This window comes from Falco peregrinus, chromosome 14 (genome assembly GCF_023634155.1).
Source record: "Falco peregrinus isolate bFalPer1 chromosome 14, bFalPer1.pri, whole genome shotgun sequence".
Classification (NCBI taxonomy): domain Eukaryota; kingdom Metazoa; phylum Chordata; class Aves; order Falconiformes; family Falconidae; genus Falco; species Falco peregrinus.
This window is the reverse complement of record NC_073734.1, coordinates 25,114,666-25,127,214: the sequence shown is the minus strand read 5'-3', so window position 1 is coordinate 25,127,214 and position 12,549 is coordinate 25,114,666. Positions and strand designations below refer to the sequence as shown.

General features: G+C 52.2%; 1 protein-coding gene across 2 annotated transcripts in view; it reads right to left on the bottom strand.

Annotated features, from left to right (window-relative positions):
• PLEKHG4 (pleckstrin homology and RhoGEF domain containing G4) overlaps nt 1-8,087 on the bottom strand; it is an 89,740-nt gene extending 81,653 nt beyond the window's left edge. For both annotated transcript variants that reach the window (XM_027781917.2, XM_055818690.1), the window contains exon 1: nt 7,699-8,087. In XM_027781917.2, coding sequence (XP_027637718.2) covers nt 7,699-7,701 — 3 coding nt within the window. In that variant the 5' untranslated portion in view covers nt 7,702-8,087. The remainder of the gene's footprint in view (nt 1-7,698) is intronic.
• Between the last annotated feature and the right edge of the window lie 4,462 nt (nt 8,088-12,549).

Genomic DNA, 12,549 nt, shown 5'->3' with positions numbered 1-12,549 from the left:
GCAAAAGGCAGGAAATAGATGGCAGAGGCAACCTGGTACAGGTACATCCCTGGCTGTGCACCACACTTCAGGTGGCCAAGTGCAGGCATTGGAATATGGCAACACAACCAGCAACAGTCACCCGAGCCTGCTCCCCCAGTCCCAGACCCTTGCAGCCCAGCAGGGTGATGACAGTGACAGAAGAAGCAAACCTGCTCTTAACATGCCCAAACCCCAATATTCACCCTTGCCAAAGATGTGTCCTGGCACAGTCATTCAGGGAGGAAAGCCTGTGCACCTGGAGAAGGAGAGCTTTCCCCAGCCCTCCACTTCCATGTGCCCCCAAGGGAAGCCGGACACGCATGGCGGCTTGCACAGCAAACTCTCTGCTGCTCAACCATCTCCAGACCTTCTTGGGGACCAAGCCTGACCAAACACAGCTTCCCAAAGAAAATGGTACCATATGCCTTCAGACACAGCAGTCTGGCACCTCTTCCCACCAGAGCTCTCTATTCACATTACTCCTCTCTACCCTTTCCTTTAGATTTTCATACTCCGGCTTCTCTGGAGCAGGGCCTGTGACTTTCTCCTTTGCCTGTGCAACACCCAACACATCAGAAAACACAACAGAAACACAGCAGACAACTGCTGAACAGATTAAAGAGGCCAAAGCGGGGATGAAACATTGACCCACAATCCAAGAAAGTAATTTTATAGCCAGAGAGCAGCAGAACTGATTGGGGGTAAGCCTTTCCTCGCAGGGATGTCCTGCTCGCAACTGAGCTTTCAATGAACTGAGCAGGAGGCAGGTCTTATCCAGAGCACCAAATGAGCCTTGCTGCCAGAGACCTGTTACTTTCTATTAGCAATAGATCAAGGAGATGATAGAGGTGTTTAAAGGGCAGCTGAGAGAACAGACCAAAGCCCTGTCTTTAAACAGACATCTTCCAGCTGAAACAAGGGCCTGCAAGTGGATGAGAAGAGCTGCGTATAAAACACCATCCTACAGCTGGAGACCAGCTTATTTTGGTTTAGTTTAATCAAGGGATTAAGTCCTTAATCTGAAATAACTGTCTAAGCACAGATTTTTTTTAAAATATCATTGGCATAGATCTAACCATGCAATTCATTAGCAAAGTCGTACTCCGTGTGATGCAAAGCTTTGGGTACTTTTACAACACCTTTCCCAGCAACAGACTCATGCTGGAAGAGCCTGAGCACGTGGCAGCTGTGGCTTCACTGCCCAGCATTAGCTGCATATGCCTCTCCCCCTCATCGAGCAGGGCTGTCCTCTTCATTCCCACTACCAGACTGCACAGGCTGCCCTGGCTTGGACACTGACAGTCTGGCCGTAGTGCCACATGCCATGGTCCAGCCAGGGATCTCTGCATTCAAAGTGTCACGTTCCTACAACAGGCTTGCTAAATTCTGTTAGATATCATAGAGCCAAGAATTTCCCAGGCCACTTCTATACAAGTCTTGGGACATTACAGCAGACTCTTTCCTTACAGGGCTCTTCTTGCAGATGTACTAAAATCTTTCTCTCTGCTACCCAACAGAAGAAACTGCTTGAGCTTGTTCACCTTATTAGCTACTGTATTTACTCCACTCTCAACAGCAGGCATCTGGCAAGCTGACCTGAGCAGTAGCATCTTGTACCCCTTACAATTCGTGCCTAACATCTATCAAATAACAGCGCACTCCAGGCAGATGAAAGATTTGTTTATACCAGCCAGCTATAAAATACCCTGGGTAAAGTCTTAGCCAAACAGTTCAGCTCATTTTAACACCTTTTAGTCAGAGGCATTAGGCCATCGCCAACACCTTGTGTTCAGACACCCATCTGGGGGCATCTTACAACAGATGGGCAGCCTCCTGTGCTCAAAGAGAAAATGATAATCCTTCAGCAGGACAGCTGACAAGTGCCAAAAACGATTGCCACAGGGTCAGCATTTAGATTATTACTTATGTGCCAGCGTTGCACACATCTAGGCTCACATTTAGATCTCATCCCTTCCTCTGCAAGGTGCATGAGCTGCTAGACAGGCTCCTGTGGGGACTGCTGGATTCTCCATTTCTTGCAGCCTCCATAATTGAGGGTGGATGCCTCCAAGAAAAGATCATATTTTAGATAAAGAGCTCCCAGACTCAATGTGGGAGCTAGGTAACACAGTATCCCATAACAGATGATCCGTAGTTCCTTTTGGCCTTAAACGCACTGTATTACCATGTATTCATGAAATACAAAGTCCTGCTATATCAATAGGGAACAGAAACTGCTGTGAAGCCACTCTTCAATTCCTAGGAGGGGCTGGCTGACCACGTGAGAAAACAGTAAGTGTGCAGGGACCTTCCTTGAAGGAGCACATCCCCATGCACCTCTGATATGAGAGAGCAGCTGGCAGCAGTGATCAGGTACCACCTCTGAGGAAGAGGCTGTGAGGAAGAATCAGCCAGAAGGACAGAGCAGGCAGCCCAGAGGTGACAGTGGCTATGCCAACTCAGCCCTGGGTTGCCACAAGAAGCATCAGTCTGTGCCCCACAGGGAGATGTGCTCCTGGTCAGAGGGCCCCAGATTTGCTCCAAGGCTCTCCAAGCTCACTAGGGAACTGACACATCCATGCTCAAGCTCTCCTGCCCCTGAGCAGCCAAGCCTGAGACTTCAGAGCCGAATGAAAACATTTCCCCTATATTCAGATACAGTGCTAAATGTATGCCTCCTGGAAAGCTAAGTAAATCAGTTATAAATTCAATGCATTACTTTTACTAAACTCCCGAGTTAGAAAGGAGTAAATACAGGCTTTTAAAGCTACTCTCTTTGTAGGGTTGGTTTTTTTTCCAAACAGAAAACAGTCTCACGTGTCCCATTATTTCCATACATATCAAAGGAGGGTGGAGATTTAACTAGTGATTTCTAAAAGACATCTTTGTGCACAGAAGGGATGTATGCCAAAATGTGGGTGGTTATAAGCCCAAACACAAAGGAGAATACATCCACAGGCATTTTTCCCCTTGATCCATTAACGGGTCTGCATACCAGCCTCCTGAGCATATGAGAAGGACCTTGTTCAAAAGGTAAATGTATTCAGAAAGATGACAACAGACAGCAAATAATCCACATCCTTTAACCATGTTGGAGGCTCAGCAGCACTAGGTTTTTGTCAGGAGCCGCTGAGATTTGACAGGCAGCCTCAGGGAAGGTGTCCTCCTGAAGGAACCTGCTCAGGAAGCCTCACAACTCCTTCTCCTGCAAACATGCCACACCTAACGCAGGCTGAAAAGCTCAAGGTGGACACCTAGCTCGGATCACCAGAACTTCTGCAGCTTTTCTTCACACCACGCAAACCACCATCCAGCCACAGCATCGCAACACACTGGGGGTGACCACAAGGCCCCATGGAGGCTTCCCTCTACCTCCCCCATCAGCATCCAGGAGGAGCAGATGCAAGCCTTTACCTGGTCCCTGCTTCTCTTCAGCGGAGCCATTTGATTCCATTCAAATCAATGGCTGGTTGCACCAGTTGGAGCAAGGGTTCATCCTGGGCATCCCAGCCTGATGGCAGGATGGTAAATTTGAGCAGACAGAAAGCCTTTCAGATTCATTCTGTGCTGCTTTGATCTTGGAAGTTTCAGCTTGGTGTCCAGTGATGCAAAAAATGGGATACGTATGAAACCAGCCAGGAGCACTTACCACAAGAAAGGCCTCATTTCTTTTGTTAATTTTTTAATGAAAGACTAGGCCAGCCAACAGAGATGAGGCCCTCTGTGTGGCAGAGAGGTATTAGCATGGTCAAAACTTCAGAGTCAGCAAGGGCACATCCACTCACTTCTCTGAGCTGCAACCCAGGTATCATGAGCTGTGCAGAAAGCGCAGAGCATCCCACCACAGGAGCGGCAGCTTGCCCTAGCAGGCTGCCCTGGCTTTTTATTGCTCTTCAGTCAGCAACACGTCCAGCCCTGGTGCTGCTGCTTGCTTTTTCAGACCTTGGCTACATTGAGCTCTGCAGGACAGGGACGGGGGGTTCCATCATGAGTAGGCAGCCAGGAACAGGAACAAAAGGTGCTCTGATATTGAGTGCCCACAGGTGAGATGAGTTTATAGCTTCTACAGAAGACACCTTGACTGTTTTAGCAGAGATTTTGGGCACTTTAGTACCAAAGGGACCTGTAGCCCCTGTGTGTCTGTGACTTCCTCCCACACTCAGCACAGATGCTCAGGTTTAGGCTGTGCCCACAGCCTGTAGGATGGTTCAGTTTTGCACAGATTGGCTCCAGACAAGGTTATGTTCAAGGTGAAGCTAGAAAATTAGGCTCCAGGAACTGAACGTCTGTGACTGTACTCTAGTATTTAGAAGCAGGCATGCTGAGTGGCTATCTTTTCTGAAACGACCAGCAGCGAGATGCTTACAAGGCTGTCATGTTATGATCTCTTCTGCTAGCAAGATATACCCTCAGGGCTGACTGTGCACGTAGTAGATGGTCAGCAACATGGCCAGAGGTGCTTATGCTACAGGATGCTGATTTTCAGAAAATAAGCGCCAACACTCAGCGTACAGTCCTCCTTGGACATCTGTGGCATCTCACCGTAAGCACTTGCTGTCTTGCATTCCCACCTGGTACCAGAACATATTTGGTGATTGCTGGGAAGAGGTAGATGGACACAGCTGGCCTGTCACCTGCATTTAGCCATTATTTTTATTGCTACAATGAACAGCATGTTCACCTGCCCAGCATTTTTTGAAAGATGCTGGGCAAAATGCACAAGTTGTCATCCTTGTTACCCCAGAGAAGATGCTTTCAAACCACTTCCATGTGCTCAGGATTACATCTCTGGGCTTTGTCTGTGTTCCAACGTCTTGCTCATGGCTTTGGCACAGAAATAAAGAAAGAAGATCCCCAATGCTTAAAGCTCTTTGTGATTCCTAGACTCATTTCCTTTCCACCCCAGGAGAAGACATAACCAGAGGATAAAAGAAAGACTGTATTTTCTGCTGAAACCTATCTTCTCTCCTGCCAGCATAGAGGTGCCACCTGAACTCCTCTGCGAGAAGACACCAGCATTTGCACACCTTTTGATACATACAAGCTCTGCTCTACATGTCTGCATGATGGCTGGAGACTTGGAGCGTGCCACCATATGAAAGGAGCAGCCCAGGCGCACAGCTGTGGGACGCTCACTGAATTCACACACTGGGTCCACAGTGCCCCAGCTCCCATTGAAAAGCAGCAGCAATCATCCTAGCAAGGGTGAAAAAGCAGCCCTGGGCTCCCTGGCCAGCCGCTGCAGCTTGAGCAACTTCCTCGAGAGGAAGCTGTCCTTCACAGCCTGGGAATAGAGGCTAGGAACCAGACCCGCGCACCGTGCCGTGAAGGAGCAGGGCTATTGCTTGCTTTGCCTCCAACCAACCCACCCACCCAAGAGCACAGGGGCTTGCATCTGCCTGGGTGGATGCACCTCAGGTGGGGCACGCTGTGTTCTGGCCATATGCCCTGACCATCTCCTGCGCCCCAGCCAGCATCAGGCACCAGGCAAGGTGAAGCTCACTCCACCTCCCATGGGGAAGAAATCCCTCCATGGAGGGAATGAGGGGAGATCCCCAGCCATCAAGGCAGCGATGGGATCACCAGGGTAGGCAGAGCCCAGCCAGGCTCCTGCCTTGCTTGCACCATGGGGTTTTCACAGCTGCAAAAATCACTTCTAGTGGAAGTGGGCTACTCTGGCCTAGGGTATATTACACGTTTGGTGCTTTAGGCATCCTCCAGCTGCAACAACCCTCCGCATCTATACACACACCATATCATCCCTAACACTGAAACATGGCAGACACTCTGTGAGGAGGAACCGCCTGCCTCACACAGAACAGGGCAGCCAGCAGTAGCGCAGTGCCAGACCTCCATCAGAAGCCAAGCCTTTGGGAGTCCTGCAGACTGCCAGAGGCCACGGGGAAGTGTCATACAGGCCAACAGTGGCCCACATTCACTTAGATGCAAATCTTTTGCTTTCAGGGTTTGATTGATTTACCAGGACACCACAAAACTCAAGTGAAACAGAACAGGTTGGAGCTACAGTCACAACTCAGCTGCTCACAAAAATGTACCTCCCAAAATGCAGACTGGTCTAGCCCAGTATTGAGAACTGACACCTGCCATGGAGCGCAGGTACCCGTAGTGTGGCTAGTGCCCATTGCTGGGTCTGTGGCAGCTTGGTCTCTGGTTCCTGCTCTTTGCAGCTGCCAAGCCTAAACTCAGCACCTGAGAGGCACATATCCCTCCTTAGCAGCAATGCATGGTCCCTGCATGCCCACAACCCACCACAGCACCTGGACTGGCCATGCCACTGCTCCACACAGCTTTTGCATCACACATTAGAACTAGGTGAAGGAGGACCTGAACTGGGGATGAAGCACTTGGGAATCAGAAAGTCACTTCCAGCTTGCAGGAGCAGAGTAGCAGCAGCCAGTCTCTGCCTCAGGCCTCCTGGAGCAGAGCTTTGCAACTGCTGGTCCAGCCCCTATGGCAAAATGCAGCCCACGGGACTGCAAGGGATGGCATCCACCCTGCACAGCTCCAGACAGTGCTCTCCTTTGATTTCAACTTCCTACAATAATCAGCAGAGCCAAAAAATTGCCAGGAACATACTAGGCATGGAGTAAGGGAAAGAGGTCTCCCGACTGAGGTGGAGAAGTGGAAGAAGCAAGATGCCTGCAGGTCTCCAGAGCAGCATGAGAAAGGGGAGTACACCACAGCTCTGACACGGGCACATGAGGAGATGGAGTGCCACAGGGTCCTCTGCAAAGGAGTTGGAGGGTGGCAAAGGGGAAGAGACAAGGGTCTATAAGCTTAGCTCAGGTTGCAGAAACCAGAAGTAGGGCAATTCATCCTTCAATGAAAGCCAAGCTTCTCCAGGCTCGAAAGCTGAACTTCAAAGAGCAAGTCACTGCCAGGCACAACAGCAAGGCAAGCTGCTTGTCCCCCTCATGGACTTTGTTCCCTCTGCTGTGGAGAAAGAGCCCATGACACAGTGTGACACATCCAGGAGACTGAGGGCTGCTGGGCAGAGGGATCCCAGCCTGAGCCCAGGAACAAACCATCAGAAGCCAGCCTGGTTCTCAGTGGGGTCTCACCACAGGACTAGCAAACTCCCCAGCCTCTGCCACCCCAGGGCTAGGCACCTCCGCAGGGCAGCACCAGGGAGTCAGGGTGCTCGGCTGCCCGGCTGGGCTCACCAGTCTCTCCCCTCCCCAAAGAAGAATCCCCATGTGCAGAACTTGAACTGAAAGGGAAGGATCCCTGCCTGGGTGGGAGACAAGAAGCCGATGCTCTCCCCTTCCCCAGGCTCTGCAAGGGGGCAGCGTCCACAGCCCCAGAGCAGGGCTGGCAGAGAGTGAAGGCAGGAAAGCCCAGCATCCAGGCAGCCCAAAAGACAGGGCCCTGCCTGACCTGCCCCATCCCAGCTCCTAACTCCAGGACTGTACCCCGATAGGCACCCTGGAGGGGGTCTGTGCCAACAAAAGCCCAGTGTCCCTGCAGCCACCGTCTGGGACTGGTACCTAAGGGGACAGAGTGCCATCCGAGTAACGCAAAGTGCCAGAAAAGCTGGTTCCCAGTCCCGGCATGAGCACTGTGCGCTGGCTCCAGGCAGGCTGCCCCGACAGTAGCTTCATCCCGCGCAGCCCTGCTCGTGCCCAGGGTGAGAGCCCTTTGCAGAGATTTCCTTACCATGTTCCTGGCCTCCTTTATTCCCCCTCACTTCCAAAGGCAGCGGTTTTTCTCTTTTTCCTCCATGTGTGCGATGGGGCGTCTCCTCTCCGTCTCTCCCCTCCAACTTGAACCACTGAAGCACTTTGAGTCCTGGACTGTAATCCAAGCCCTCACCGCCCCCAGCACAGCTCCAACTAATCTAACTCATGACACTACCGGGGCTGAGCAGGGGACCTCGGAGGTTTCTCTGACAGCCAACTCAAGCGCTGGACGGCAGAGGGGCACAGTGAGTGCAGGGTGCTGCGTTCCCCAGCCCTGCCGGGACCTTACGGACGCAGGCAGAGCCAGCAACGATCACAGGCTGCTTGTTACAGCATCGCAGCTATCTGCGTCCCTCAGAGCGCCTGGCCCTCTGCACAGACCTGCTTAATGCAGATGCTTCGTGGCAGGGAGCTGCCTTTGCCCGGGAAGATCTGAAGAGCTGCTAGAGGAGAACAAGCCCACAGCAGGCATCCCGAGAAGGTCTCCAGCTTCCCAAAGAGGTTTCCAGCAAAATCCTCCACCCGCCTCCTCTTGGCTTGCTTTTCTCTAAGTCCAGAGAAGTTTCTGCACTCCGCAAGATCCTGAGGCAGCGCTGTAGGTTAAGCAAAACACTGAGAAATTAAAAAAAAAAAAGTACTCTGAAATACTGTTTTTCTAACTTCTGGAAGGAAAACAGAGAGGCAGTGACTGCTTCAGGCAACAGCAACAAACTGCATTGGTATCAGGCGAGAGATGTGGAGACCTCAACCCCTCCCAAAGGAGGAAGTAATTTAACATGGCAAATTTCTCCACCCCTCCATTAATTGTTTGAGATGGCCAGGGGCCAAAATACTGCCCAAGCAGTGGGAGTAGTGGAGGAAGGTCACCAAACAGGCGGGCAGCAGCCTACAGAAGTGACAACAGGAAAGGGCAGAGCCACAAAGGCAGAGAAGGAGGGGAGAGGCAGGTGCCGCAGGGCATCCCAGGATCTACTGACACACCAAGGCTCTATGTAACGGAAGCGGGGCGGGAAGCGACACACAGGCGAAGCCTCGCAGCCCTGGGCATGAGGTGCAGGGCCTGGCAGTAGGGGCTGGGACCATGAGCTGCCTCCCCAGCCTTGGCCAAGCAGCATGTGGTCTCAGCAGCCTTGGTGGGGTCTCACCCTCCATCAAAGACGACACGGTGCTGGCACTTGGCTGTGCCCACTTTTGGGAGAGGCCACACAAACAAGTCCATCCCAAGAGGAAGGGTGACTCAGGCAGGACATGAGGATCTGGAACAGGAGGAAGACATCCCCCACATGCACAAGGTCAGCAGAGGAGTGCAGGGTACTTGCCTGCTGAAGCTGGCGCGACCACTACCAAGCACCTCTTCTCCCTTGGCTCAAGGGGCAGGCCCCTGCAGCCTACCCAAGCCCTGCTCCACAGGGCCAGCAGCAGGGCCCACATGGGCCGGTCCAGCTCAAGAACACCTTCAGATAATCATCTCCCAGGGAGAACTGCCAACAGTTGGTCCTAAAACCCATTGCACACGATGGCCTCATGGCATGTGTTCAGACATAACCAGCAAACAAGGGGCTGAGCAGTTCCAAAGCCAGCCATTCGATACACCAGCTGCTTGACGTGCTGTTGTGTTTCATATGGGCAGCAGGATGGATGGCAGTTCCTGCAGGGCTGCAGTTTGCTTCCCTTAAGCAGAAAGAGATGCCCCTCGTAAAAGGGATGAGACATTGACAGTGGGCCAGGGCTGAGCTGCTGCCTCACTGTTCTGTGCTTGTCTTTCAAAGAGCCATTGCTTGCTGAGGCTCCCCCACAGCCTCTAACAGCTAGTCACCTTCTCCCTGCCGCAGCAGGGCACTGCCTGCAGTGCACCATAGCAGTGAGAACCTCCAGCCCATGTCAGGTGAGATCATCTGGTAATCCCAATCTGGGAAGGAGAGCATCCCTGCCAATGCAAAGGGTATTAGCAATGCAGCACAGACTCTACCTAGTTGCTGTCAACTGCAACAACTAAAAGAATATGTGATCTTGTCTGTGGATGCAGGAGAGCCTTTCTTTCCCCCTCATATTCACAGCAGGAAGATGAAGAACTTGGCCTACCCTCCCAGCAGAGTCTCAGACCAGAGATTTCACCATCTGCACAAGGCTACACTTGCAAAGTAGCGCCCTTCATCTGTTTCCTAAACACATCTCCCAGCCCACACACATGGCTACATCTTTACAACATCCTCGGGCAGGTGCTGGGAGTCTCCCTATGGACTGCCACCCTTCAAGAAAGGGAGCACCAAGAGCAATGGCCCGCCAGCAGGCACACAGCACAAGGCTTTTTGCGGCCAGCTGCGTGCTACCAGAGGTGCTGAGCTATTTCTGTTGGAGACGTGGCCCCCCACCACAGGGTAAAAGGAGGTAGAAGGGATTCACCACACCTCTCATGTCCAGGTGTTTACGGAAATCTGCCTGCTGTTTCTTCAACTGCAGCAGGTTTCCTTTCAGGAGGCCACAGCTGCCTAGGGCTAACCCAAATCCTTGCACATGACTATTTTTATTCAGCAAACAAGTCTCTGCACTTACCCTGAGGTCTGAAGGGGGTCCAGCCTCTGAGTAGAGATCTGAAGCCTTCCAAGCAGTCTGGCTGCCAGCAGCCTGTGTACTGAGATGACGCTCTTCAGGGCTACTCCAGCAGCAGGCCAAAGCCCCAGACAGTTGTGTACAGTCTGATTGAAAGCCTGCTGTGGGGCTGCAGGGGTCCCACAGGCTGCTGCCGTAGGGCTACTGCACAAGCCGGGAGCTACCAAACCTTTTGGAGCAGAGACGCGTGCTCCCCAGGCCGTGCAGACCCAGGTAGGGTTGGGACAACCTGAGAGCCCATAGGGATACAGGGATTGGAGCAGAGAACTTGCTCCCATGCTGTTACTGAACCAGCCAGGTCTCCTGCGCCCAGACCTCTGGTAGCAGCTCCAGGGCGAGAGAAGCGTTTGGCTTTCCTCACCCCTTCAGGTGGCTTGCACAGGCCTGGGAGCACAAGGTTGCCATCTCCTTTAGTTCCGAGTCAGCAGGTAAGACATTGCCAAGCCACCTAATTCCAGCTCTTTGAGGGTCAGAAAGAGAAGAGCAGCACTTTCAGGAGCTGGTGTAGGAATTTGCAGCATCCCCATAAACAGATGATGAGGGCACTGTACAAACACATTTTCCATCTCTGTGACCAGGGACAGAGCCAAGTGCTCCCCACACCTTACAGCCAACACTCGCTATCCAGGTCCTACCCAAACTACATAACACAGGCTTTTTGCAGTGCAGCAGCCAGCTCAGTTGTGGAGATGACAACTGAAAGCTCTCCACAAGTTCCCAAGCCACCATCACACAAGATGATGCAGGCAAGTCAGTGGCTGTAGGTATACATTTTTGGAAGCAGAGGGGGAATGGGTTGTCTGACACAAAAGCATCTTAGAGCCCAACCTCGCACCTCCCCCCTTTTCTATCTGTGCTGAAAGCTCAGGAGCGCATCCCCCATTAAGTATTTCCGGGCTGAAGAGCCCGAGTTCAGCTCAGCCCTGTCCCAGTCAGAGGCAGTGACATGATTGCCTGTGCCACAGCACTGTGCTGAGGGGAACATCGCACTGCTGTTTATCATGGCTGGATCTTAACATAGCTTTCAAAGAAAAAAAAATTTTTTTAAGTGGCCTTTTCCTTCTGTCCTGCATTGTAGATCCATTTCCCACACAGGCACATGGGAGACAGCTGTAGCCAGCACTTCAGTGGGTGTTAAAAAGCCCCTCTTGACTGAGGCTGACAACAATGCTGCGCTTGTTCCCCAGCACAGTCTCACACTGTCTTCTCGCAGGAGCAGCTCCTCGCTCTTTATGAGGCCTGTGCTTTCCTCAGGGTTGGTTTAATTGCTGAAGCCACTGCAAAAGACTGCCATCATCCAGCTCTGCTGGTAGAGATCTGGGTGCTCCAGCTCCCCATCCAGCGGACCCAGCTCCTCTGCGTGGACTGATGGGCAGTTTTACACCGAGGGAACCGCTCTGGCACCTGCCTGTGGTGGCAGCTGAGAACTGCTAAGCACAACCCGTCCCAGAGGTGAAATATGGCAAAAGGCAACAAACGCTGACATCAGGAAGGATGCAGAGCCAAAGTCTGAAGGCTGTGAAGCCTCCCTAGAGTTGAAAGAGGATAAGATGGGAGAGGGGTCAGTACACAAACTGTTCTGAAAACTTCAGGGTTGTAACTTCAGCCCCTCAGCTCTTTGCCCCTGTCCCCTTCCCCTTTGCTGAATTTGGTTTCTGGAGCTGCAGTATTTCTCAAGTGCCTGCTGAAGCAGTATGGTAACCTAGAGCCTCGCAAGAGCTGGGAGAGGGTGCGGGCAGAGAGAGGTAGAAGGCAGACAAAGGACCTCTGCCTTGGAGTCAAGACTAGCAGAGTTCTGTTGTGCAAACCAGGGAAAGCTCAATACTTTCACAAATAGGACTCAGCTGTGCTGGAAGAAACACAAGACAGATGTTTTAGATGTCAGATAAAGACATCTTTTGACCTGGGGGAAGTTGTGCAATATGCATGCTAGCTACACGACTGCGCTACAGTGCCAAGAGCTCTTAGGAAAACACCCTTATGCGCTCCATGTTAGCTTAGCACTATCACTGGTGTGGTCCTCAGCACAGCACTGGGAAGCTCCTGTGGCCATAGGGACTGTGGAGGGAAGGGAGAGCCTGGGTGTGGCAGAGCAGCACTCCAGAGCACACAGCCCTTGCTAACCCACTGATCGATGGATGCCTCCGAATTCACTTCTAGGCATCTCCTCATCACCAGACTGGGGCTCTCCACCAGCTCCCATGTCCACACACATGGC